Genomic DNA, 26341 nt, shown 5'->3' with positions numbered 1-26341 from the left:
ATATAGTTAATGAGTCTAAAAATATTCAGTATAATAATTCTGTCAAAGCCCCCACAGTCTCCTCAATGAGCAGAAGCCTGCAGGATTCCAATGGGGAGCCAAATAATGAGCTCTCAGCATTCGCTTCCACACCGTCCAGGCGAAATATACTTGGGCCTCTATGGTTCCACATCATTAGCAACATGAAACAAAGACACATGCTTGACTTTAATAAGTGACTAAAGTTGCTGGGTTATTAGGCTGTTACTGCACATAAACTCCATTTCAGTATGACAAACCAGTTCCTTGCAAACAAAGAAGGAGGGAGTGGCGGGGGGTGAGGAGGAAAGTGAGCTTTTGCAAACAGCATTTGGTATAATTTAATGTGTAAACAATTGAACAAGAGTTGAAAGACGACACAGGAAGTGATGGGTTTCTGACACAGAATCTCATGGGCATGCCACAGACTGCAGTGGTCTCGCTGCAGGAGAGACTGGCTACAGTGGGCTGCAGTGATCAGATCATGGGCATATATGACTGAGTTTTAGTTGATATGCTTGCAAGACAGGAAGTGAACAAGCTCATCCCCACTGGGAAAGGGTTAGACATGATTAGCTTGGGCATAACCAAACAGATCAATGAGATGATGCCAGGTTTCCAGCAAAAATAATTAAAAGGGGAAATGTGCATGATTTGTTTCTTCTTCCCCTCATACCAAAAATACCTTAGACTACATCTATTTTTTTATTTAGATAAATGAAACAATGTTTCATAATTTAACAAACAGTGCATTCTGTTAGTGTTGGCCTTTCCTTTGCTCAGTTTTTAATTCTAACTACATCAGCACAAAAGTGTGGATTTTCAGCTTTTCTGTCAACACAAAAATGTCAAAACATTATAAGCTATATTTGACATAAATTGGCTTTATTTAGGAACGTGTGGTTCAATGTGCTGAATTTTTTTTTTAGCCCTCTCCACTTGTAATGAAATTATTGTATGAATATGGAAGGTGTATATTACAAAACTGACTATAGGTTGGGTCTTAACTTAGCCTTCAATGGAAGGCTTTGATCCAGCAAAGGATTCCCCTAGCGGAAGGGGAGGCAATTTTTCCTTATTCTGCCTCCCCCTGCAGACTCCCCCCTCCATTCCATAGGGGGCCCCCAACCCTCTGCAGCAAATTTTCAGAGCATGCAAAGAGCTGGAGAAAGAAAGGGGAATTGGCAAAAGTCACCTTCCCCCTTTTGCCAGTGGAAAGGTCCCTTGAGCAGAATGCCGCTTCAGGGTTGGAAGCAAAGCCTGGATCCAAGACTATGCAAGCAGAAACAGACTTGTGTGTATGGACGTTGTGTTATACACATGTTTAATACCATTTTCAAGTTGGTATACAAAAGATGTTGCCTGTGTCATGGTCCCAGGTGTCATGCCGCCACTGGAGTCATCTTCAGAGAAGAAGCCAGAACTTTCAGAGCTAGTTGGCTCCTCAGAAGGCCCTGGCACTACTCAAGACAGTCCGGGACCCTCAGGGTGATGCTTTTGACTCTGCCTCCTGAAGAGGCAGAGAGCTCAGTTTCTGAGGCAGAGGTGGATGCTGGGCTACCACCTAGCCCCCGAGAATGGCAGGACCTTAAGATCCAGGCAAAGGAGTGCTTGCTTACCGAAGAGGATTTCTCATGGGTTGGGCTCTCTTCATGAGGAGGAGATCTGACAAGCCTCTATCATGATGCAGCTGAGCACTGGGTGGGACTCTAGTAGCTCTAGCTGTATTGACTCTCACTTGTACCTTGAGAACTGCTGAAAACAGTGTCTGATCTTCAGCTCTAGTCTTGGTGTCCTGTTTGCTTCCTGACCTTGCTGTGTGTTTGAACCCCTGTGCTACTGACCCCCTGGATTTCTACCTGACTCTGCTTTAGGACTGTGTTTTTATTTGATTGATCTCCTGGCTTTTGACTTTGGCTATATGCCTCAGACCTCGCTCCTGAAAAACCTTCCTGTGTCTGGTAAAACTCTACTTCACCATTTGCCTGCTAAATTGACTACTCTATTGTATACAACCCGTATTTGCTTAGCAAAAAGCCAGGACTCAGTTTAGAGCAGTACAGCCTGTGTTTTACATAGGCTGTGCAGTCAATGACTGCTGTCTACACAGCTTCCTAACAAAAGAATATTCATAATGGAATATGGACTTTTAAATGTTCATAAACACAGAAGAAAATTAAACTTGAATTAAACAGTCAAAGTGTTTCCATGCAATAACAAGATCCTTCCAAGTGATCTATCAAAAACTGCTGACCACTGCCCCCTGTGGTAAGCTGTATAACTATAGCTCTCTGGAAAGCCTCTCTGGTTCTGCCCATCCAGGCTGGCTATTGGTTCCTTCCTGGGAGGAAGGCTTCCTGTCTCATTGGTTTCTTGCTTGAGTGATAAGATGTGGCTGAGCTCTGGCATGTCTTGTTCTCTGGTCCTGCCTTATGGTTTGCCCTCTGATACTGATTGCATTTAAGTCCTAACTCCTGGCTCCCCCTCTGACCCTCCTAACTGATCTCTAGTCCTGAGTTTTGGCTCAATCCTCAGATCCTGACTTGCTCCAAGCTGCTGTCCATGGTGTTGTCCTGACATGATGTTCCAAATCCATTTCCTCTCCTAGTCTCTATCTAACTGTCCAGATATTTCCTCTCAGTTGAATCAAGGTTCTATAAAAAGAAATCACAAATGTCCATATTCCTTTGACATATTTTGATTTACATTTTCCCCAAAGCAATATGCAAAACCTGGCAATTTCAAATGTGCCAGAGATATATCTTTTTTTGGGGGAAAAAACCTGCTCCCACTTTGCTGGCATTGATGAATAAATACCACCAATAGAGCTCAAATTCTCAGAATTCTGTTGCCTAACTGCTTTATTTAGTCCATATATTTTTTAAGACCCTGGAATTTAATTTTTGCACCCACTGAATACTTTTATTTTTACCTTCTGAAAAAATATATGTATGAAAGCCTGAAGGGGAAATGATGGTCATTAATCTGACACAGGATGACTGACATTTCTTTTAAAAAATATAATAGCCAACATGGAACAGAATGAATTCTACTTATTTCATGACACTATGAGAACTTCTAATTGGCTGTTAATCGGCTGTATCTGTTTTCGGTTTCGTTGCAGAATTAAGATCAGAGCACTAGCACAAGGAGCGTTTCTTTTCCTGCTTTTCTGCTACATAAACTCTAGGTGGCACTGTGGTATAGCAGAATAGTGCAAATATACAAGTGAAAAAAGCAGTTTCTTTCATTTTCATAATTAAATGCCGCATTTTCCCTGCTCTAAAAAAACTCACTGAAAGTGCTCATTAGACACAGAAGCAAAACTGTATGTTCACAATGTCATCTAAAGAATCTGTAAACAATGATGAGTAGGGAATGATGAGTGCACGATACATGCCTTGTGTACAAAAGCCTGATAATTTTGAAGGGTTCCTTATTTTTAAAATACAGTCAAACAGAAAGAAAGGCTGGTTCACACAGTAAAAATCAACTACACAAACAAAATTTTGGCCAACCCTGAGGACATTACTGGTGTGGAAAATATAATGGGTGAACTCACCTGTCCATAGATACAGCTACAATAACCTGACAATGATTATCACAGTGATCAAAAGTACCAAATTACAGAGTATTGTTGGGTTTATTCCCCATGGATAGACCAATGCACACAATATATTCTCCATATGTGCCTGTGGTTGCAACACATTCATTTGATGGATTACATGGAGTTGTTTGTGTGAAGCAATTTTTATTGGAAAATTAAACTCTCTAATCTCTCATCAACTTTCATTTTGTCTGTCTAATGTGTGCAGCATCTTTCTAGCAGCTGATCTGGAAGGGTGAAACGTATCTATTGGTTTGTTTAGCATCTGGGAGTCTATCCATGGTGAGATAGGCAGTGAACTTTCTCTATATGCAGGGTGAACTTAAGGACTAGACCATGATCCTTTTCCCTACAGAGAGGGAGGCAGGAAAGAAGCATATAAATCCAAGGCCCACTCTTGCTCGATTTTGGTAGTAAAATCCTGCTGACCATGTAATGTCTGACCACTACCTATGCCAGGGGTGTTGAAGCTCTTCCAGCTTAAGGGCTGAATGCCATTTTGGAGAAGCTCTCAGGGATGCATTTCAATAGAGTTTTTTGAGAGTGTCAATAAACATGTAGACAGGGGTCATCCGGTAGACATTGTTTACTTGGACTTCCAAAAGGCTTTTGACAAAGTCCCTCACCAAAGACTCCCGATCAAACTTAGCAGTCATGGAATAAGAGGACAGGTCCTTTTATTGGATCAGTAACTGGTTAAAGAACAGAAAGCAGAGAGTAGGAATAAACTGTAAATTCTCCCAATGGAGGGAAGTAAATAGTGGGGTCCCACAGGGATCTGTATCAGGACCAATGCTTTTCAACCTGTTCATAAGTGATCTGGAATTAGGAGTGAGCAGTGAAGTGGCCAAGTTTGCAGATGACGCCAAATTATTTAGGGTGGTTAAAACAAAAAGGGATTGTGAAGAGCTCCAAAAGGATCTCTCCAAACTGAGAGAATGGGCATCTACATGCCAAATGCGGTTCAATGTAAGCAAGTGTAAAGCGATGCATGTTGGGACAAAAAATCCCAACTTCAAGTATATGCTGATGGGATCTGAGCTAGTGATGACTGTCCAGGAAAGAGATCTTGGGGTTGTGGTGGACAGCTCAATGAAGATGTCAACCCAGTGTGCAGCCGCTGTAAAAAAGGCAAACTCCATGTTAGGCATAATTAGAAAAGGGATTGAGAATAAAATTGCCAATATTATACTGCCCCTATACAAATCTATGGTGCGACCACACTTGGAATACTGTGTATAGTTCTGGTCAGCACATGTAAAAGAAGATATTGTAGAGCTAGAAAAGGTGCAGAAAAGGGCAACTAAAATGATCAAGGGGCTGGAGCCTCTCCCCTGTGAGAGAAGGTTACAAAAGCTGGGATTGTTTAGCTTGGAAAAATGGAAGGTAAGGGGAGACATGATAGAGGTCTACAAAATTATGCATGGTATGGAGAAGGTGGATAGGGAGACATTTTTCTCCCTCTCTCAAAGTACTAGAACCCAGGGTCATCCTATGAGGCTGATTGGTGGGAGATTCAGGACAGATAAAAGGAAGTACTTCTTCACACAGTGCATAGTTAAACTATGGAATTCGCTACCATGGGAAGTAGTGATGGCCACCAGTTTGGATAGCTTTAAAAGGGGATTAGACAAATTCCTGGATGAAAAGGCTATCAATGGCTACTAGTCTTGATGGCTATGTGCTACCTCCAGTACCAGAGGCAGTGAGCCTATTATTTATTTATTTATTACATTTCTATCCCGCCTTTTTTCCTCCTTAAGGAACCCAAGGCGGCTTACACAATCCTCCTCCTCCATTTTATCCTCACAACAACAACCCTGTGAGGTGGGTTGGGCTGAGAGTCTGTGACTGGCCCAAAGTCACCTAGTGAGTACACCAGTTGCTAGGGAACATGGGTAGGAAGGTGCTGTTGCACTCGTACCCTGCTTGTGGTTTCCTGGTCGACAGCTTGTTGGCCACTGTGTGAACAGAATGCTGGACTAGATGGACCCTTGGTCTGATCCAGCATGGCTCTTCTGATGTTCTTATGTAATAATGGGCAGGGCAAATGGCAAATAAAGTGGGGCCAAAAATACCAGCATATTTTAGCTTAAAGATCTTAATTGCCAGTAACTAAGCCTTAGGAGAGGCATTTCAACAATTTAGAATAGGGGGGGGGGAACCACCAATTGGTGGTTGGGGGGAAGAGAAGGGGGTGGGGCAATTTGGGGAACCCTGGGAGGCTAGATTGGGACTCCAGGCCTCAGGTTGGATTTAGCCCCCAGACCTCAAGTTCTGCACCCCTAACCTATGCCAAGTAAGCTTACACAGCTTGCAACCCACAAGGCAAGTATAGCCATGTATGATGACCAACAAAGGTCTTCATAAACCTCTTATTTTTGGCCATATCTGGGACGGCAAACCAGGAAGGTTGTCAAGCACCTGTAAGGCCACAATAAGTGGTGGGTTGGCTACGTTAAGGCTGAGGGGTCACAAATTGGGCAGGTTTGAATCACAATGCTGCTTCTCTAGCTTAGTTCCTCAGGATGAAAATTATTCTATATAATCTCTCTTGGAAGGGATTACCTTTTGCCAAAATCCTCTAGAATAGTCTTGCACATTTTTTGCGATCTTTAGGTTGGCCTAATAAAAGTATTACAGTAACATGGATTTTGGAATTTGGTGTAAGACCAACATGGCTACCATTGGTTTCTGTGTGAGTTGGAAGATACTGAATTTAACCATTCAACAATAGGGCCCTACACTGGAGGATGACAATTTTACACCACCTGAAGCTGGGCCTTTATACTCTGAGGGCTCATCTCTTCCAACTACTAGGTAAAGAGACTCAGTTTGACTTCTATTTACCGTTTACTCAGCACAATAGCTTTTAAAATGATTTCTAGCTTTGTTAATATAAAGACTGCTTATCTTCTCTCTGTTTCCACTGCCAAAAGAGCCTGTGTGCTTCGCCCAAGATGGAGACATTTCTGAATAAACAACTGGATTTTATATTTTCAAAAATGGAGGATCAAACATTTGACTTTCTTCCTCCCAGCAGCCCATCACATCATCAGCTAGAGCCTTATTTGAATGTCCACAGACCCTTCCTCCTCTATTCAATCTCAAGATCGTGATCATGCAGACACCATGAGTTCCACAAGGCAGCTTTTCCTTTTCTTCCTCTCCACCCCTCCACCCTGATGAAGAGATCTGGAGATTTCGAAAGCTTGCACACTTTTGTGTGATCTTTTCGTTGGCCTAATAAAGGTATTATACTAATATGGATTTTAGAATATTATTGAAATTCAGGCCTTTTGACAGATAATGAACTTCACTGTATGATAAATGCTAAAATTCTGGGTTCGTTTCAGTTCTTTCTTTCTTTCTTTCTTTCTTTCTAGGGTTGCTTTTCTGCTTATGCAGGTATCTTGCCCTGACAAAGCATATCTATTTACCTTTCTATGTCCCATGTATGGTGGTCATAAGAAAGAAAAATATTTATCATTTAAAAAACTATTACAATGTATTATGGTTATATCTAGAAAAGCTGAAACATACAATACAGCATGGAAAAGACAATAGTTTTAAAACTGAAAAATCAAAGTGGATGTGAATTTATGCAAAGCTTACTCTTCAAACAAATGTCTTCTAGGGAAGACTAAAAAAAATGTTTCAACAGCAATAGCTGAGATGGACTCTGTGTTGTAATAATTTCGATACACTTGACTAATGCAGTTATTTTCAATGAGGTTGGCACAATGCCCATAGCTGTGAGCAAACAAATACAGCAAGACAACCAGTTTAGTATCTTCCATTAATGCAACATGATTTTGCTCTGTCCAGGGGTATTTCTTGGACACTATGTTTTTGGTTTTTTTGTTCTTTTTTTTCTTACATTGATACATTAGTAAAATATTTGAATGCTTTTTGTTAGATTTACCAGTCTATTTTATATAAAATGCTGGTGAGGCACAAACGTTTTAATCAAATTAGTATGCAACATAAGGCAGCTGTGTATTCAAATGGGTTTTTAAGCAATTTGGTTGTTTTCTTTATAATAACAGGAAAGAACATTTTGATTTTGAAGGTGACAGAGGCAATATTACCAGAATTAAACAATCTGAATTAGCTTTTTCATGAAATGTAATATGTTTTATGCTTTTAGATGGGACGCTCCAGTGCTTTCAGATGAGCCTTTCACTGTCACAGTCAATGGCCAGGAACAGAATAAGCTCTGGAGGTAGGATTATCCTCAAATTTAATTTTTTTTAAAGGAGGCTAATGGCAAATGTTTCTAGCAAACTTTAGGTGCATCTGTGCTATAACTAGAGAACCAAGACAGGCTATTAAAAAGGAAAGAAAAGGGAGGGGGAAAAGAAAGTTAGATATTTTGCTTAGTTTCAAAGGATATGTAAAAGGGATGTAATCTCTTCATGCTGATCAACAGACAAACAGAATGCTTGCCTTGCATACATATTCCTAGATAGACAAGTGATATAAACAAATCTATTTGCAAAAAATGTAGAAAACATCAGAAATGGATATAGGATACATTTGCATATACCCTCAAGGTTTACTCCCACAGCAGCATTGCTGTAAAAACAGTATTATCTGCACCATGGGAGTAAGCTGTTGCTTAGGGATGGAGGTTGAATGGTGATTCCTTACAATACCCCATTCCCCCAGTGGGTATCCAGGCAGCCCCAGAACCCTAACTCTGTAAAGAGCAGCATAAGTGTATTTGGCCTATCTTTCCCAATGGTCAGGACAGGCAATGTTGAGGATCCATTCCTCTACTTATCTCCTACATTGCTGCTTGTCTTGACCACTAGTAGCAGGTAGCCAGCTGCCTCTTCCCATCAGCCAAAGCAAAGTGTGGCTCTGGATCTGTCTAAATTCTCAGCACACACCTTCCCATTCTGGCAAAAGCAGACTTTACCGAGTTGTAAGTTCCAAACCTGGATGCTAAATAGACCTATTGGTAAACCATCAGAGAACATACTATTTTGCTTTGAAGCTGTATATTTGGCTCAAGGATAAAGGGAACCTTGTAAGCTAAGCTAAGATGTTGTTCGCTGCAAGAATAATACTGCAAAGTCCTTTAAGAGATATTTACACTGTAGAAATATATCTCCATTTTCTCCTTTGTGTGGTGTAATAATAAATCCATTCTTGTCAAGCCCTCTGTGATCACAAAGAACAAAACTGGAATACACTTCATTATATTACCCAAGTGACTATGAACGTCTACCGCATTATACTTCTAACACCCACTGATGCTACTGAACCAGAGAGATGGCTCAAGCAGAGATAACTAGGGGCAGGTGGTGCCCCCCAAAAGTGAGAGTGCTCCATCATGTCCCCATGCAAGGCTTCTCCTATCAAATCTTCCTAGCTCCATCCAGCTAAAGCCCATCCTATCTACACCACCCGAGTTCCACCTATGCAAGGCCCTTGAATCAGCTACACAGGCCTTCTATGTTCTGAATATGAGGTGCTAGGGTGAAACCACAGGGGAGCCTGGCATCCTCATTCTCTGCTTGTAAGCTTCCCAGAGGCCACTCTTGGAAACAGAGTGCTGGAATGGATGGAGACAACATGTCTGGTCAGAGTCCCAAACCCCTAATCTCCAAAATAATAGCATTCAAATCAAGATCTAAACAGCCTGGGCAAATATAAAAACACTTTTTCTTCTGGTGCCAGAAAGACAACAAAGTTGGTGCCAGGTGCATCACCCTGGACAGTGAGTTCCAGAGTTCGAGCACCGTAAGCAAAAAGGCCTTACTTCCAATCTTCATTTGCCTCAATGCCTGCAGTGACAGTTACTTATTTATTTCATGTATTTGTATCTTGTTATTTAGCTGAAAAGGCTCCAAGGGCAGCTTACATATGATCAATAAAAACAAGACAGTCCTTGCCTGCAGGCTTACAATAGAGAGTGCAAATAATCTATGATACTTCCAAATAAAAGTTGCATGGAAATAATCTAGTATAAATGTATCACAATGAATTATTTTCATCATATATCACATGTTACAGGTGCTCATCTCATATTGCATGTGTCATCATGGCCAGCCTTCCACAACTTTGTGCTCTCTAGATGTTTTGGACCAACTCCCATCAGCCCCAGCCAGCATAGCTAATGGTCAGGAATACTGGGACTTGTCATCCAAAACATTTGGAGGGCACCAGGTTGGGTAAGGCTGACCTAGGCACAAGGTTGCAGTCAAATATCCTAATCCTAAATTACCTTCTCCCTTAAGCACTTTCTCCCTTACCAACCTACCCGATCACTGAGGTCATCAGAAGATATGCTCTGGGTGGTTCCACATGGCCCAAGTGAAGTCCACCCAGAGAAGAGCCTTTAGTGTGGTGGCTCCCTTACTATGGAACTCCCTGCCTCTGGAGGTCAGGCAGGTGTCAACACTGGGTTGTTTAATGTATCTATATATTTAATTTATATGTATGCACCAAAAATGGTGCTCAAGGTAGCTAACAATAATAAAATACAGGTTAAAAACAACATCAGTAAAAGCATAACCAAAAAACAGATTGATATAACACCATGAAAAAGACAATAATAAAAGATATAGACAGCACCCAACCAATTAAAACCCCCTTCAGCAACAGATCAGCTTACACACGAAAGGCCTCCATCTCTTTCCCCGCCATCTCTTCCTTCCTCCATTATGTTAGAAATATCCTTCTGCAAACTGAATAGGTTTGAAAGAAGATGGATTAACCATAAAACCCTACATCCTGCAATACTCTATTAAGCGTGCAATATGGTGGCATTGACGCCTGATGGACGGAGGGCTCCAACACCACTCCAGCCATCCAACAGCTGTGCTGGGTGGGAGGGACGGCAGAGGCTTTTACAGCCTTGCCATCTTCCTTTGCAATGACTTTTGCTAGAGGGAGGGAGGAAGTCATTTTCTCTATATAAAGCAACTCTGCTGTAAGTCACACCAACAAATAGGAAGCTGTCTTACACTGAGCCAGACAATTGGTCCATTTAGCTCAATATAGTCTGTACTGACTGGTAGCGGCTCTCCAGTTTTTCAGATGAAGTCTTTCCCAACCTAACGAACCTGGGACTTTTTGCATGGAAAGCATTTGCCCTTTCCCATATAATCTAACAGCTGCTTCTAGCACAGCCTATTTACTCCACACACAACACACCCTTCCTCTATCATTTTGGAAGCTACATATCTGAAATCATATTGGGAAACCATACTATCATCATGTAGTCTTTAGACCATGTCATCATCATCATCTATGAAACTCTGCCTGTCAATCAGGTATGAATTGTAAGATTTCCTACAGTTGTAAGAGCCAACAACTATCCGTTTCAGAGCAACTTCTCCAGTCAAGTGTATATTTTAATCAGAGACTGACTAGAATAACGTATTTTTATATATTCCAACCGTTTTAAAATATCAGCCCTCAATCTCATCTGAGAACTGTCCATATGGTTCTACATTCCCAAGATATATGTGTGTTGACAGAATACACACTCCAGAATTTCTAACAAGCACTGGTCTGTAAGATCATGAAAAGATGCTATGACTTTACTTATCTTTCTGGCAGATCAAAACATAGTGTCCTCAAAGCACAGCAAATATGATCAATAACCCTCTTGGTGTTGAATTTTACATTTTATCACTTGCTCATATAAATCAGGAGCTGGCAAAGTAAGACAAGTGGCCTGATTGTGGCTCCTAAAATGCTTTTCCATCACCCTCCAGCCTAAGATAGTATCCTGAGTGCACCAGTACATATTTAGCTGAAAAGTTTAAATTCCTAATTCTCAAGTGCTAGTTTGAAAACACCAAGGCAACAAGTTCAAAAGACTCAGGACTCACACATTACAAGCACATGTAAAATGATGCACGTTGGGGTAAAAAGCCCCTAAATTCACATATATACTGATGGGTCTGAGCTGGCAGTAATAGATGAAGCAAGCAGGGATGTTAGAGAATTCCGCCACGGACTCTGGGGGGCTGGATTCTAAAGAATCCAGCCTCATTGGAGTCTGTGGCGGAATGGAGCACTCCCCCCTGCCACCCCGCAAAATTTTCCCAGGACGGACCCAACCTGACGTCGGCCGGCCCGGTCTGTCCGCTGCCCCGGTCTGCGGCCGCAAATGACTGCCCCGGATTGCGGCCGCCATTTCCCTCCCTACTTTAGCCGTGATAGGCTATGTAAGTATTTACATAGCCTATCACGGCAAAGAGCAGGGACACAAATGGCAGCCGCTATGCCATTGGCATCCCTGCGTCAACTGTGATAGGCTACGTATGTATTTATGTAGCCTATCACAAAAAGAGCAAGGACACAAATGGTGTAGCAGGTGCCATTTGCATCCCTGCTATTTGCCGTGATAGGCTACGTAAATATATACGTAGCCTATCACGGCTAACACAGGGTTGCAAATGGCACCCGCTACGCTGAACGCCATTTGCTGCCGCAGCCTAGCAGCAGACGGAAGTCCGACTGTGGGTGGGCCCGGCCGGCAGCTCTGTGGACTTGCTGCGGAGTGGAGCCAGCTAGTGAGGATTCCGGGGGGAGGGATGGATCGCCTCCCCCCCACTGTGGACGCCCCGGACCAGAACGGGTTAAGTAATCCGCCCATCCCTAGAAGCAAGGGAGCCTGCGTTTGAGGTGGACAGCTCAACTGAAGAAAAGCAAATTCCATGCCAGGATTCATTAGGAAAGGAATTGAAAATAAAACTTCCAATATCATAATGCCTTTATACAAATCTGTGGTGCGACCACACTTGGAATACTGTATACAGTTCTGCTCACTGCACTCAAAATGGTTATTGTAGAGCTGGAGAATGTACAGAAAATGGAAAGCAAAATGATCAAGGAGCTGGAGCAACTCCCCTATGAAGAAAGGTTACAACATTTTGGACTTTTTACATTAAAAGAAGGTGTGTGAGGGGAGAGGGGCATGATAGAGGTGTATAAAATTATACATGGTAAGGAGGAAGTGGATATGGGGAAGTTTTTCTTGCTTTCATATAATACTAGAACCTAGGGTGGATTTAGGATGGATAAAGGGAAGTACTTCTTTACCCAGTACATAGGCGAACTGTGGAATCCACTACCTCAAGATGTAGTAATGGCAACCACCTTGGATAGCTTTAAAAGGGGATTAAACAAATTAACGGAGGATAAAGCCATAAATGGCTACTAGTCAGGATGGCTTCACAGTTCTGTTAATTGAAATAGGTAAAAACCTACCACTAATGTAATGTGCTATGAGTCTCAAACTGGGGAATTAGGCATCAGAGCCTGTGCTCTTTCTCTACCACCAGACAGCTTACAGACAGAGTGAATTGCTGTCCTGATGTCTGCTGCTCTGCAGCACCACCAGTACAGTTGGCCAGAGGAGGTATTGCCACTTTCAACGCAGCAGAATGTGATCTGAGGTGCCAATAGAGTTCCAGCTGGCCGCTCCTAACTGCTGACCCTGGCCTGGGTCTTCAGTCTGAGAAACTCATTGCTCAGTGCATGTTGAGCTGCTACAGACTACCTAAAAACCTTGCCTGTGCCTGGTGAATCACTTGCTGGCTGGCTCACCTGCCTGCTCACCTGCCTCCTTCCTGACCACCAGCCCAGGAAAGAAGGAAGGTGATATGAATGAAGATTCAGAGTTGGTTCAGATCCAAAAAGCTCTGGGCTAACTGCTGTTCTTCTGACTTGCAAGTTCGCCAGTGTGTTCACAAGTTCTTTGTGATGTCCTGTTACTCTATTTACATCCTTTTAGTAAAGTTCAACTGTCTTCAATTCTTTGGACTTGCACTGAATTCACTGATAAATAGGAGAACTTCTTTAAAAATGATTAAGACTAATAATACCAATTTTTATATTTATGTTTTTACTAGTACTCATTCAAAACTGACCCGTTATGATGAAGAAATTGATTTTCCCTACAAGTTTTGGGATCATGATGAAAATGGAGAGAGCGTTTTCAGCTGTGGCGCCCTGGTTATGGAGCATCCTCACCTGGGAGGCTTACCTGGTGCTAGCATCTCTTAGGCATCAGGCAAAACCCTTTTTATTCACGCAGGTTTGTAAGTCCTTTTAAGTACTGTTGACTGCTTTTATGTGGAAGGCCTGGATGTCTTGCTGGGTAATGACTTTTGGATAGGGAGGGAGAATTCAAATCAGTTCATGCATTACAATAGGTATTTAGCTTTCCAAACCCAAATAACAGGCAGTTTTTCCACTGTAAACCTCACATACATTTTTGGACTGGCTGCCTGTGCAGCATCTGCACTTCCAGAGCTCCTGGAAGATTTGACTGGGTTACTGGACCTGCAAAAGTGAGTGGGCTATTCATATTGGTGGTTCACAGATTTTAGATGGACACCATCATACCTGCAAAAGGAATGGAATAGGGTGTTGGAATGCCCTATTCAACCTAAGCAGTGGTCCACAGCACTCCTCCCTTGACCTGAGCATGTGTCTTATCCCTCAGCAACTAATGTTCCAGATTTATTGGACACCACAGAGGCTCCATGGCAAGCTGTTATCTCCATCCCTGGGGTGTTGATGATGAGGGACAGAGGCTGGGTTTTTCCAATTTAAACGTCACATACATTTTTGGACAAGCTGCCTGTGTCCAGACTGGTTGCATGTGGCGCTGCCTAGTTATAAGCCTCCTTTGGGCTGAGGACTTGGTAATCATTAATCTAGCCCTGGAAACTTCACTACATTTCAAAGACATGCCTATTTTGTTGGATTACATTCCCACCATTTGGAATTAACCACTGGGCCATGAACTATGGCAAAGATGTAGAACCTCAGGACTGGGTGCCAAATCCAGCCCTCCTAGGCTCCCAATCTGGCCCACTGGGGTTCCCCAGATGGCCATGGCCCTTTCCACCCCACTTCCCCTGATCACCAATTGTCTGGTGGTTTCCTGGCTTTTGTGCAGTTTTTCCCTACTCTAAAAGGGTGCAATGTCCATCCTAAGACTTAATTACCAGCAGGAAAAGCTTAAAGCAAAAATATGTTGGGCTTTTTGTGCTTTGGCCCCACCCCTTTTGCCCCACCCAACTCGGGAATGCAGCCCTCAAGAGCTTCTCTGAAACGGAATTTGGCCCTGGGGCTGAAAGAGGTTCAACGCCCCTGAACTATGGGGCCATGGGTGCAATAGGGTAAGACAGATGGATGATGCTTCAACACTAGGGATGGCGGAGAATTTCTCCCCGAATCTTCGGGGGGCTGAGCGCCAACGCATTCGGCCCCCCGAAATCGGCGGTGAAATTCTCCGCCCCCCGCCCCCCCCAGGACGGGACTTACCTTTGGCGAATGTCCCTCTCGGCGGCGGGTCCCGGCGGCGGTTCGGCGGCGGTTCATCGCAGGCGGGGGCGGCGGCCGGTCTCCCGACCGGCTGCTGCCGCCGCCATTGCAAAAAAAAAACCCCTAAAGTAAAAAAACACACACACACCCGTGCATAGGCTACGTAACGATTTACGTAGCCTATCACGGCTAGATTTCCAAAGTCAGCCGTGATAGGCTACGTAAATCTTCACGTAGCCTATCACGGGTGACTTTGAAAAAAAAAAGCGCGTATGCAAATGGCAGCGGCTCATGGGCGCCGCCATATGCGTTCCTTATTTTGGCACGTCTAGTCTACGTAAAGATTTATGTAGACTACGGCGAAAATAAGGGCACACTATTTGCGTTGCCCTTATTTTCGCCGTAGTCTACGTAAATCTTTACGTAGACTAGACGTGCCAAAATAAGGAATGCAAATGGCGGCGCCCATGGGCTGCCGCCATTTGCGTACACGCTTTTTTTTTCTTTTCCCAAACTCACCCGTGATAGGCTACGTGACGATTTACGTAGCCTATCACGGCTGACTTTGGAAATCTAGCCGTGATAGGCTACGTAAATCGTCATGTAGCCTATCACGGGGTCTTTTTTTTTTTTTACTTTTTGTTTCGCGGCCGGGGAGATGGGGCGCTTCTCCCTGGCCTGAATTTCGGCCGGGCGAGGCGGGAAGCCTCCCCCCCGGCCTGAATTTTGGCTGGGCGAGGCGGGAAGCCTCCCCCCCTTCGCCTGAACTTCGGGGGGAAAAGCGAAGTGCCTCCCCCCCACCGCGAAGCCAAGCTGCGAAAAGGTAAGTGACTTTCGTACATCCCTATTCAACACTAGAAGGAGAAGACCTCACTTTCCATATAACAGTGCATTAGCAATTTGCACTCCCTGTCCTTAACTGAACTGGTAATGTATCAATGTGAGTGCGAATAAGATATACAAACGAACATTTGGTCAGCTTTTCTTGAGACTTATGCATCATAGTTGGCAGTCCAGTATATTTGTCTTTCCAGTTTATATGGTCAAAACACCTTAATCCATCTCCTACATGTTCTCCTTCCTATTTTAATTATCCCTTTTTACTTTTTATTTGAATTTCACTTTATTGGTAGTGTAGAAAGTCACTTAGTTAGTAAGGTGCCACAGGACCCTTTGTTGCATGTAGGTTCTGAAAGTTACTGTACCCCAATCCAGCAAGGAGCTATGTGTAACTGACTTCACTCATTTTAGTGGGCTAACACTGTGTTGGATTGTGGCTGATGTGCACTTTGCTCAAGACCATATGCACCATATGGTTTGTAGTATTTAAGTTGCAGAAACATTAGTATAGGAGCATACATAGCTCAAAGTTACATTGTAGTATTTTAGCTGAGTTTTTTAAAGTTATAAATATTTATATTCCATGCTTTCTACACATATTACTGGCTTACAGAAAAAATCATAAAACAATATAAAATAATAATCAAATAATCTAACAGCAGCACACCCTGAACAACAGGAAGAAAGAATAAAGAGCAGTAAGCAGTGCCATAAAATGCACTTGCAAACAGGGTTGTTTTAACTTGCCATCTGAATGCGCTAGATGAGGTGAATTGCCAGATCTCCCAGGGTAGAGAATTCCATAAACCAGGTGTTGCTGATGAGAATATCTGATCCTGCATCCCTGTCCTCCACACCTCAGTGACCTCACAAGGTGGAGGGACATGTAACAGGCTCTCTCTCTCTGACCACAGAATGCAGACAGATTCATGCAGGAGCAGACAATCCTTCGGTGACCTGGTCCCAAACATTTAGGACTTAAGAATTAAAACCAGACCCTTGAATTGGACCCTGAAACAAAGTGGGAACCAATGAATCTGATATAGTGTTGATGTATGGCGGGCATATAAATCGACTCCTGTCAGCAGCTGCCTTGAGAGGAAAAGTAAAGAAGATTAGATGTGGTGATTTGATGGGAGAAGGATTTTAAGGAATATAGTATGAAAGTACAGAATGAACTTTGGAGGATGGGGCAATAGTAGTAGTTGCAACAAAAATGCCTAGGCATGGCTCCTGCCTGGCTGCACCCCTATAGCACCCTGAGGGAGGGGTCTGTTCAGTCCATTCCCCTGAGGGCGGGCTACCCTATGGCAGTGGGAGGGGACGGGCATATAACTGGGTCCCTCAGTGTACTAATCTCCGCTGGCTTGAAACTGCAAAGCTACTGTATGTGCTGGATAGGGAAGTCTGTCCCTAGTGGCTGAAGATGTTACTGCAGGCTTCAACCACATGGACCCTTTTAAATTAATTTCAATGAATCAATGCATTTAAAAACAGAATAATGGTGAGGTGCATACCCCTAGGGCTCTGTTATTATGCATGCTGTGTTTCAGGTGCCTAGGTTTCACAGTCTTGGCACTATGGTGCCATCAGATAGATAACCATTATTGTTGTTGTTGTTGTTGTTGTTGTTGTCAGTAGTGGGAGATGGCTCAAGTAGAGTTTCTTTTCTAATATAGTCAAGGATAGAATTAGACCACAGGATACAATTAAGTATGGATTCATCTATGCAATGATACAGGAGAGTCACTGTATTAAGATAAATTCTTTTCTGTATAAAAAGTGGAATGAAGGTGAATTTTGGTTTATTTAACCCTTCTTTACATTCTACATGTGCAACAAATGTGCAGCACTATCCTATGCATGTCTACAGAGAAGTGAGCCCCACTGACTTCAAGTTAACTTACCCCCAGAAAGGTGTGTATAGTATTGCACGCTAAGGGTGTTACCCAGCTGTTTTAAAAACTTCAAAGTTCCCTTTATTTTACAAGGACTGAATGTTCAAAGGAAATTATTTGTAGAAAATAACCGAGAAAGGGGCCCAGTTTTACTAGTTCTCTGGATTAATGTATAATTACATTTTTTCAGAGTTGTGTATGTCATGATGACTAGCAGTTTCTCCACAGTCTTTAAGAGCTCAATCGTATGCATGTTTAGACAGAAAAAAAGTCCTACAACTCCCAGCATTCCCCAGCCAGCATGGCTGGGACATGCTTGGAATTTTAGGACTTTTTTTCTGTCTAAACATGCATAGGATTGTGCTCTAAATGATCTTTTCCACTTTGATCATTGCCACAGTTTAGGAAACTTTTGATAAAATATGTATACAACCACTTTGGATGATTTTTCTGGTTGAAAAGTGGTTTGTAAGTATTGGGAAAAAAATAGAAAAAATACAAGATCACTGCCTGTTATCTCTGTTCAGGCACAACCAGCTCACTTCAACCAGATCTTAAAGAAAAGCAGATATGGGGGAAACTTGAACTTAGGAGTATCTTGCCTTACCCATTTCAAAGCTTTTAAGAGCACTCAAGAAAACCAGTGTTTCAACCATTTTGATCTGACAGCCTTACTTTGTGCCCTTGTTTCTCCTGCTGCACTAGATATGGGAACTCAAACATCTCTCTGTGAGGAAGGTGTATAAAAGAAGCAGCACAGGGGACTTCTTATTTTTATTTGATGTTTGCTGACCAAAGTACTTCTTTGTGTTTAATTCTATAACCTTGGGACTGGAGAGCAGAAGGGAAGCACACTCTGGCTTCTGCCATCAGCCAGGGGAGGCTGCACCCCCAGCTTCCCAGGGAAAACTTCAAGCCAAGAAGAGACCGACCTGGCCCATCCACTGGCCAGAGAAGGAGCAGCTGCAGGGAGCTCACCTCCTTCTCCCTGCCAGAGGGAACACTCAGCTCCAACTGCCAGTTGCCCTGGGACTGCAGAAGCATGGGGAAAGAAAGCTGTGGTCCCACCCATTGGCATAGGAGCAAGAGCCACCAATTGCTATCCAAGCAGGAACACCAGCAAGGGAAAGGCAGCCTGGCCTGAAATGCATTTAAATGCTCACTTCTAGCTCACCACCTTGTTCTGGCCTTGAAGAATTGATCTCCCCCCCCCCCTTCCTTTTACCTCCACTTCCCTTCCCTTGTTCGTCTTGCCCTTTTTAGTTTGTAAGTCTGGTGGCAGGGCCTGTCTCTCTCTCTCTCTTTTTTTTATGTGAGCTGCTTTGGGAGACAACGATTATCTGTTAAGTGGGATAAAAATGCAGTAAGTAAATAAATAAGTAACTAATTTCATCAACTGGCCTGGGCATTTCTTTACTGGAAGAGAATGGTGGATGTCTGGAGTACTGACCTTCATGAAAAAAAATCAGGTGAAATCAGTGTTTAGTTTATAAAGTAATTTTAAACAGTTGGGCAAGAAGTGATAGGGCAGCAGATTCAGCACTGATGAGCACTACAATGAAGACACACAGCCCACTGTTGCCAGGCAGCTCTGGACTGTCACATGGATGCTAAGGTGGCCATGTGTCCTCTTTTACAGAGGACTATCCTCTATTTGAATGGCTGCCAGAGGACCATCCTCTATTTGAAGGGTTTGTCCTGTCCTGTTCTGCTTTAAAGAATCATAAGAGCTGTTGCCCATCAAGAGTTAGCACAGCAGACTGAACAGGCAGGCAGACAGGTCACCTGGTCACAGTCTTCCACAGTATGGTGATATGTGCTGTATTTCCATTTGAATTTTAATAATTATTTCTAAATTTGAATCTACACCATAAATAAGCATGCGCACACTTTATGCAAATTACTATTTTGTCTTTTTTGGTGGTGCATTTCCTCTTTTATCACAGTTCATAAGTGGTCCCCTTAATGGATACATTTTAGTTAACAGCAGAAGAAAAAAATGGCTCAGATTTAATAAGGGAGCTTTGAATGAAGATTGTTAAGTGCAACTTGGGAAAAATTACATTATATGCAGGAGCTAGAGAGGTTCTCCTGACTTACAAGGCTTTTTGTATCAAGCATACCAGTGCAGTCTTTTGATTCTAATATGAAACTATAGTAAGGATCGTTGCACTAATGCATGAAGATTTGTGATAATGTTGCAGAAATTTTACTATCAAAACTGAACTGCAGTGCAATGACTTTTGTTATCATCGTTTCTAATAACTACTCAGCAAGAACTGACCCTACATATGTTCTACGGCAAGAGTATGTCCACCACTCTGACAAAGCTAAAGCAGAGACGGCAAACAAAACATGTCAAAATTCACTGTGCTGTAATGATGCTGGAATTGATATAATCATTACCGCCAAGACTGGATTTGTACTCCTTTCTCCAGTATTACTTGTTCCTTGTCTCATTGTTCCTTCCTTTTTCTCCATTTTGTTCACTGTTTTTCCCTGTCTTCCCTCCTCCTATCTGTATCTCCTAGCTCACATCCTTTCATCCACTTTTTGTCTTGAAAGCCTCTTGCTGTAATGTTTGTTGCGTTATATATCTTTATGTGATCTTCTGTCTCTGTATTGGCATACAAAGGTGGGAGGCAGACATCCCCCACCCCGATAAGGATTTTGCCATTTCTCCTGTGCTGTGTGATGCACCAGTTATAAAAATGGGACCAGCAGCATGGTGAATTCATGAATAATCTGCCAAAAATTGCAATAAAACAACCAAGAAGAGCAAAAATGCTCTCCTGCTCAATGGCTGAACTATACCCAAATATATGGAGGGAGAGGTGACAAAGAATACTCATACTACTGCTTCATCAATGCAAATAAAGCCACAAGAAAACGAAGGACTTTGCTCATTATGAAAAATGAACCCATTTGATTACTCCAGTGCATCAACTATTTGAGAATACAAAACAGTTTTATAGTAGAGTGGAGCACAAGTAGTGAGTGAGCGCTCATCCATCTAAAACTAATATGTCAAAATCCAAATCTTGAGTCTTACGAAATAGATTTGGAAGCTAATTTTGATGGTTTTTTTTAAAGTAAGACAACTCTGTGTACTTGGAAAAGAGTGAACATGAGAGAGATTTTCTCCCTGAACATTCATGTCACTGTGATGTATATGTGCAGTACAGGAACTACAAAAATCATTACAGTGATACTCCCACAAAATTGATTTTCTGTTGCAGTTGTAAGTCACTTATTAGCAAAAATCTGAAGAAAAACACACCTTTTAATAGGAGCAGTATATAACCAACTTCTTTTCTTGTTCTACTATAATTAGTACAAATATTATTTATGTGCCGATTTTGTATTTGTAGTTGCATTATATTATCCAAACAATTTTTCAGCTAACTTTGTAATTATCCAATGTAGATCCTTATATAGATATGTTTTCTTGGATTTTGTACCCTAAGGTGAATAACAAGAGTGCAGACAAAGGCTGTAGAAATTTCCTTAATTTTTTGTGGTATAGTTCTCAATATTTTCTGCAAACCAATCATGATTCTCACATGAGAAGGTAATATAGAATGATAGTCTATGGGAACTCTGAAATATACACCAGCGTCTTCCAATTACTCTATAGTTCTACACATGCAAAAGATAATTTTAGCAAAAATCCTGTTCAGATTATTTTTACACCTCTGGTCTGTTACATCTTTCGTTTCTTTCCTGATCAATTTTCATTGATTTTTTGCAGTTATGCAGTGGTGATATCCGCATGCAATCTGATCTTATTAAAGGTTTTGACAGCCCTTTGGCATCTTGGACCCATTATGAACAGCAATCTTAACAAATCAAAGGAAATCTTTCTACAGCACTTGATCTAGAGAGTTATTTCTGGAACAAGCAAGAGATTGCATGTGTATAGTGGGGCTTCTGACCTTTCATGTTCTAACAGTATCTCCTCATGCTGCATCACAGACTGCTTTTGGAATGCCCAAAGTGCATAAGCTCAACTTTCAAGAATGCATGAGGTTGCTCTTCTAGGAAAAGTCAGAAGCTCTATTGTGTGCATAGTGCCTGTTATGTGGGCTTCTGGATTGCTGCCATAATGGCCAGGAAGTCAATGGGATCTTCCAGAAAAATTAATTCCATGTAGGTTACCTCTCACAGTAATTTCGCCTATTAATAGGAGAAAGTTGCCACATGTGGGTTGATTTCTGTGTCTTTGATTTTTTAAAATTCTTTTACTATTTTGAAAAGTTGTAATCTGTATAGTCAATAAGGATATATTATGGCTTGCTTACTTGCTAATCTACTTAAGACTGAATTGCACAAACTTTTCGGTGCAGTGAGAAGTGGGTTGTCGGGTGAGTGGTAAACACTGAACCCTCAACAAAGCAGCTCTTTGATGGCTTTCTCACACTTCCAGTTTTTGACGTTTTGTGCTGGTGAAGTGAGTATGATCTGAGTGTATGGCAGAGTAATTGAAAGACTGCTTCATCACAATGGAGCACTCACTGCTCACCATGTAATCCATATTTCACCAGACTGGGAATGGAACTATTTGTTTAGCAATGGGCTTATGAAGCTGGTTCGCCATTGAATAGCTCTGAAATACTGAGGGAAGGGTGCAATTTGCAGTGGAGGAGCAGTGAATATGGAAGCGGGGAGGTAAACTTTCCCAGGCCCACTTTCCCCCCTCTTACAACTCTTCCCCTGCAACCCCATTTCTGACCCACATTTTCCTACAATACAGTAAACAATAATGACTCACTTTTGCTGAATATCTGACAGGACTATGTACATCAGACTGGGTAATCTACCCACCTGTATGCATGATTGTCCATCCAGGTAGGGCTATGTATGTAAAAGAAGCTTCCGCACTTGCTATTTTTCTTTTTTCTATGGTCCTTAGCTAGATCACAGCATTTGTTGTGCATTAACAGAGTGCTACTTCTATTAACACATTAAAGCAGAGCATGATCTATATAGCAAAGAGCACTATTAAACTATGGTAAATTAATTAAACATACAACTTAAATACCAAAGGGGACAAATGATAATATCTTGGGTATCCTTTAGCATTTTCATAGAAGAACACTTTGGGGAAACTGAAGAAGCAAAAACATTCAGGAAATAGAAAGAAGGAATGTATGGAAGACATATCACAGGCTGTGAAATACATTTCACGATTGATTTCTAATGTTATTAAATAGTAATAATTAGAGAAAAAAAGCAAGGCACTAAGAAACTGAACCAGTATCACCATACCTGCTGTTGATCTCTTAATGCTGCTTCAGCCCTGACTTTATGATCACAGAAGTCCATAAGCTTATTTTTGTCATTTAGATAGCAAATCTGGAGCATCTGATATTCTTGTGCTAAACGCAGATTTTCACCCATTGTATCATCAACCAAGATCTAGAGAGAGAGAGAGAGAGAGAGAGAGAGAGAGAGAGAGAGATTTCTAATTATGATTACAAACCATTTTTGAAAGCTATGATTTCGTTTCCAAACATCTCAATAGTATCCTTTAGGGCCCTTTCTCCATAGTGCTGCAGTCCCAATCCAAATCTCCCGTGAAAATGCTTTTTCAAAAACATAAAGAGAAGAGATAGGCCCTGTTTCCACGGTATCGGCTTAACCTCGCTGGCAATTTTTTTGCAGTGTTTCCCTGATTGGATCTGCTCCTTTTCCAACCTGCTCGGGGCTCAAACTCCAGGCTTATCATTGGTGTTGCCTGGGGCTCTGTGCTGTTTACACACAGCTCAAATCTAATTGTTTTCCTGATGGCTGGGTGGCATCTGGGCTGAGTATGGGTGGGGTCTGCTTTGCTCATCCATGTTCTTGTCTCCTCCTTTTGCTGATTCCCCCCTCCCTTTGCCCCCTTCTGCTCCCCTGCTTTTACCTCGCTCTGCCCAGTGTTTCCTCCACCTTCCAAGCCCCCTTTTCTTGTTTAAAGGGGGATTTAAAGTGCAATCATAAACGAATGGGGGGAAAGCACTAAAGGCGGAATTGAGAACCCCTGTAGCAAACCCCCCTCCATCGCCCCATTCTGCTCTGCTCCCTGGAATGGGATGTTTTCCTTCAGGCTCTTGGGGTTGGGAGGTGATGTGTGTGTTCTGTCAGTGTTGTCTGTTAAGCACTCTGCTGTTAATGTCAGAACAGCTTAAAGTGCTAGTTTACTTGAACACATGTATGTATCTGCTGCCTTCAGTGGTGTTGACTGACCACTATGTACACCCCTGGTGGGGAGATACTGCACTTACATGTTAGGGGTGCTTATACTGTATGTTCATCTCTTCCTGCACTAGATCTCTGCTCTGACTGCTCCCTCCTATAACATCTCCCCCTTCCCTCACAAAGTCAGCTTCCAGTTGTATGCAGATGTGGGGTAACTTCAGGCTGGAGTGCAGAGGAGCCATTCCATCATGGAGCCTCACCGCCTGAAGATGTGCATCACCATGATCTGTATCTTGCTCGCAAACCTTAGGGCAATGGTCTCCCTTCCGTGGCTCAGGCAGAATAGAGAGTCCACCTTCAAGAAGCTCAGGAGAGGTAGGAGGAGCAGGTATACTAGGAGAGCAGCCCTCCCACTCTACTTGAAAGCGAACCCTGTGCATTCCTCATGGGCAGGCGCACAAAGCCCCACCATTGGTGGTATTACCCCACCACTCACGATTGGTGGGAGAACTTTGTTCTCCAAAACTGGGATGAACAGTGGATTGCCGATTTCAGGATGACCCAGGGGACCCTCTTTGAAATAGTGGGGGTTCTCCAGCCAGCACTGGAAAGGGAGCCAATATGAGGGAGCCAATTCCAGTTGTAAAATGCAGGCAAACTGTGTATGGTGCCTGGCTAATCCATGCATGTACAGGAAGGTAGCTCATCAGTTCAGAGGAGGCAGAGCAACTGCGTGCAAACTCGTGATAGAGGTTTGCCTGGCCATGGAGCACCTGCTGCTGAGGAGGACTCTGAAGCTTGGGAATGCAGCCACGGTAGGCTGAGGATGATGGCTGGGGGTGGTAGGTGGGTGGGGGAGCCTGCTTCTGGGTAAGGAAGCTGCCCAGGGCACAGGGGCTGATGGGTGGGGGGATGCCTACTTCTGGGTAAGGGAGCTGTCTAGGGCAGGAGGGGTTGGGGCTGACAGGTGGGTGAAGGAGCCTACCTCTGGGTAAGGAAGCTGCCTATGGCAGGAGGGGCTGGAGATGATGGATGAGGGGAAGGCTACCTCTGTGCAAGGGAGCTACCTAGGGCAGGGGAGCTGGGGATGATGGGGGGAAGCCTACCTCTGGGTAAGGGAGCTGCCTAGGGCAGGAGGGGTCAGGGATTATAGGTGGGGAGGAAGTGGCTAACCTCAGGGAAAAGCAGCAGCAGATGGGGAACGGGGGTGTGATTGGTGTGGAGGATTGGGGACAGTGGGGAATCTGCTCTTCTCCAAACGGAGCAGTGATGTACTTTCTCTCTTTCAGATCACAGATGGGTTGGAAAGTTGGGGCTCCCTCGGACCATTGCAGCCCTCGATGGGTGTCACATGCCAATCATCTCACTGATAATGCAGAGTGACAACTTCATAAACTGGAAGAAGTTCTACTCCATCCTCCTCCAAGGAGCAACTGATCACACAGGATGCCTCATTGACATAAAGGTGGGTGGAGTGGAAGGAACCACGATACTTTCATGTTCTGGAACTCTGCCCTCTTTGAAACTATGGAGGCTGGCATCTTTGTTCCTGGGAACCCCACCACCACCACGAATGGGGTTGATGTCCCACCCCTGATAGTGGCTGATAGTGCCTACCCAATCTGGGGATGGCTCATGAAACCCTATGGAGGAAATCTGGACCAGCGCAAGGCACATTTCAACTACTGCCATGGGCGGGCGTGGATTGTGGTGGAGAGGGCATTTGGAAGGTTGAAGAGCCACTGGAGGTGCCTCACTACAAGGCTGGAGATCTCAGAGGAGAACGTAACATCTGTCATTGTCTCCTGCATTTTTCTCCACAACATCTGCGAAAGTAAGGGGCATGCTAGCCTCATGGAAGTTGAGAGAGTGGCAATTGAGATGGCCACTTTGGGTGCTGAGCCAGAGAACGCCAAACGGCAGCACACTGACACAGGAGAGAGGGTGAGAGATGCACTCACTGAGTGGCTCTGGACTTCTGCAGCTCCCCAGAAGCTAACTGTCACCTTGCTAGTTATCCCCTAGGAATAGAACTCCTGGGAGTAACTTGAATAAAATAACATTCAGTAAAGGTTTTAATATATGAACACAGAGTCTCCTTGAAAGCTGCAGTTGGGTCTGTTGAGAGAGGGGTGAGGGAATGGGGGCTTGGGCCTCCCTTAGGGCAATCGCGCCGCCTGGCTGGGAACTAGATCTTGGGCTCAATGAGGTGGGGGAGGGGGCACTGCCTGGCTGGGAACTGGAGCTTGGGCTCAGTGTGTGTGTGGGGGAATGGGTGCTGCCTGGCTGGGAATGGGGGCTTGGGCAGAGTGGGGGGGAGGGGGTGCTGCCTGGTTGGGAACTGGAGCTTGGGCTCAGTGGGGGGGAGGGGCATGCTTGGCTGGGAATGGGGGCTTGGGCAGAGTGCGGGTGGAGGCGGGGGCATATACTGTGGAGGACTGTGGGTGTGGATTGCCAAATTGAGCTTGCAAGGTGAAGTGAAACTTTGGGGTATCCC

General features: G+C 43.4%; 1 protein-coding gene across 2 annotated transcripts in view; it reads right to left on the bottom strand.

The window, feature by feature from the left end:
* CCDC178 (coiled-coil domain containing 178) overlaps positions 1-26341 on the bottom strand; it is a 246907-nt gene that overhangs the window by 39021 nt on the left and 181545 nt on the right. For both annotated transcript variants that reach the window (XM_084848088.1, XM_084848089.1), the window contains one exon: positions 22933-23082. In XM_084848088.1, the coding sequence (XP_084704214.1) occupies positions 22933-23082 (150 nt within the window). The remainder of the gene's footprint in view (positions 1-22932; positions 23083-26341) is intronic.

The sequence above is a fragment of the Heloderma suspectum genome, chromosome 4 (assembly GCF_057233095.1).
Source record: "Heloderma suspectum isolate Gila_16-S chromosome 4, 16-S_ref, whole genome shotgun sequence".
Taxonomy (NCBI): Eukaryota; Metazoa; Chordata; class Lepidosauria; order Squamata; family Helodermatidae; genus Heloderma; species Heloderma suspectum.
This window is presented reverse-complemented; position numbering and strand designations above follow the sequence as displayed.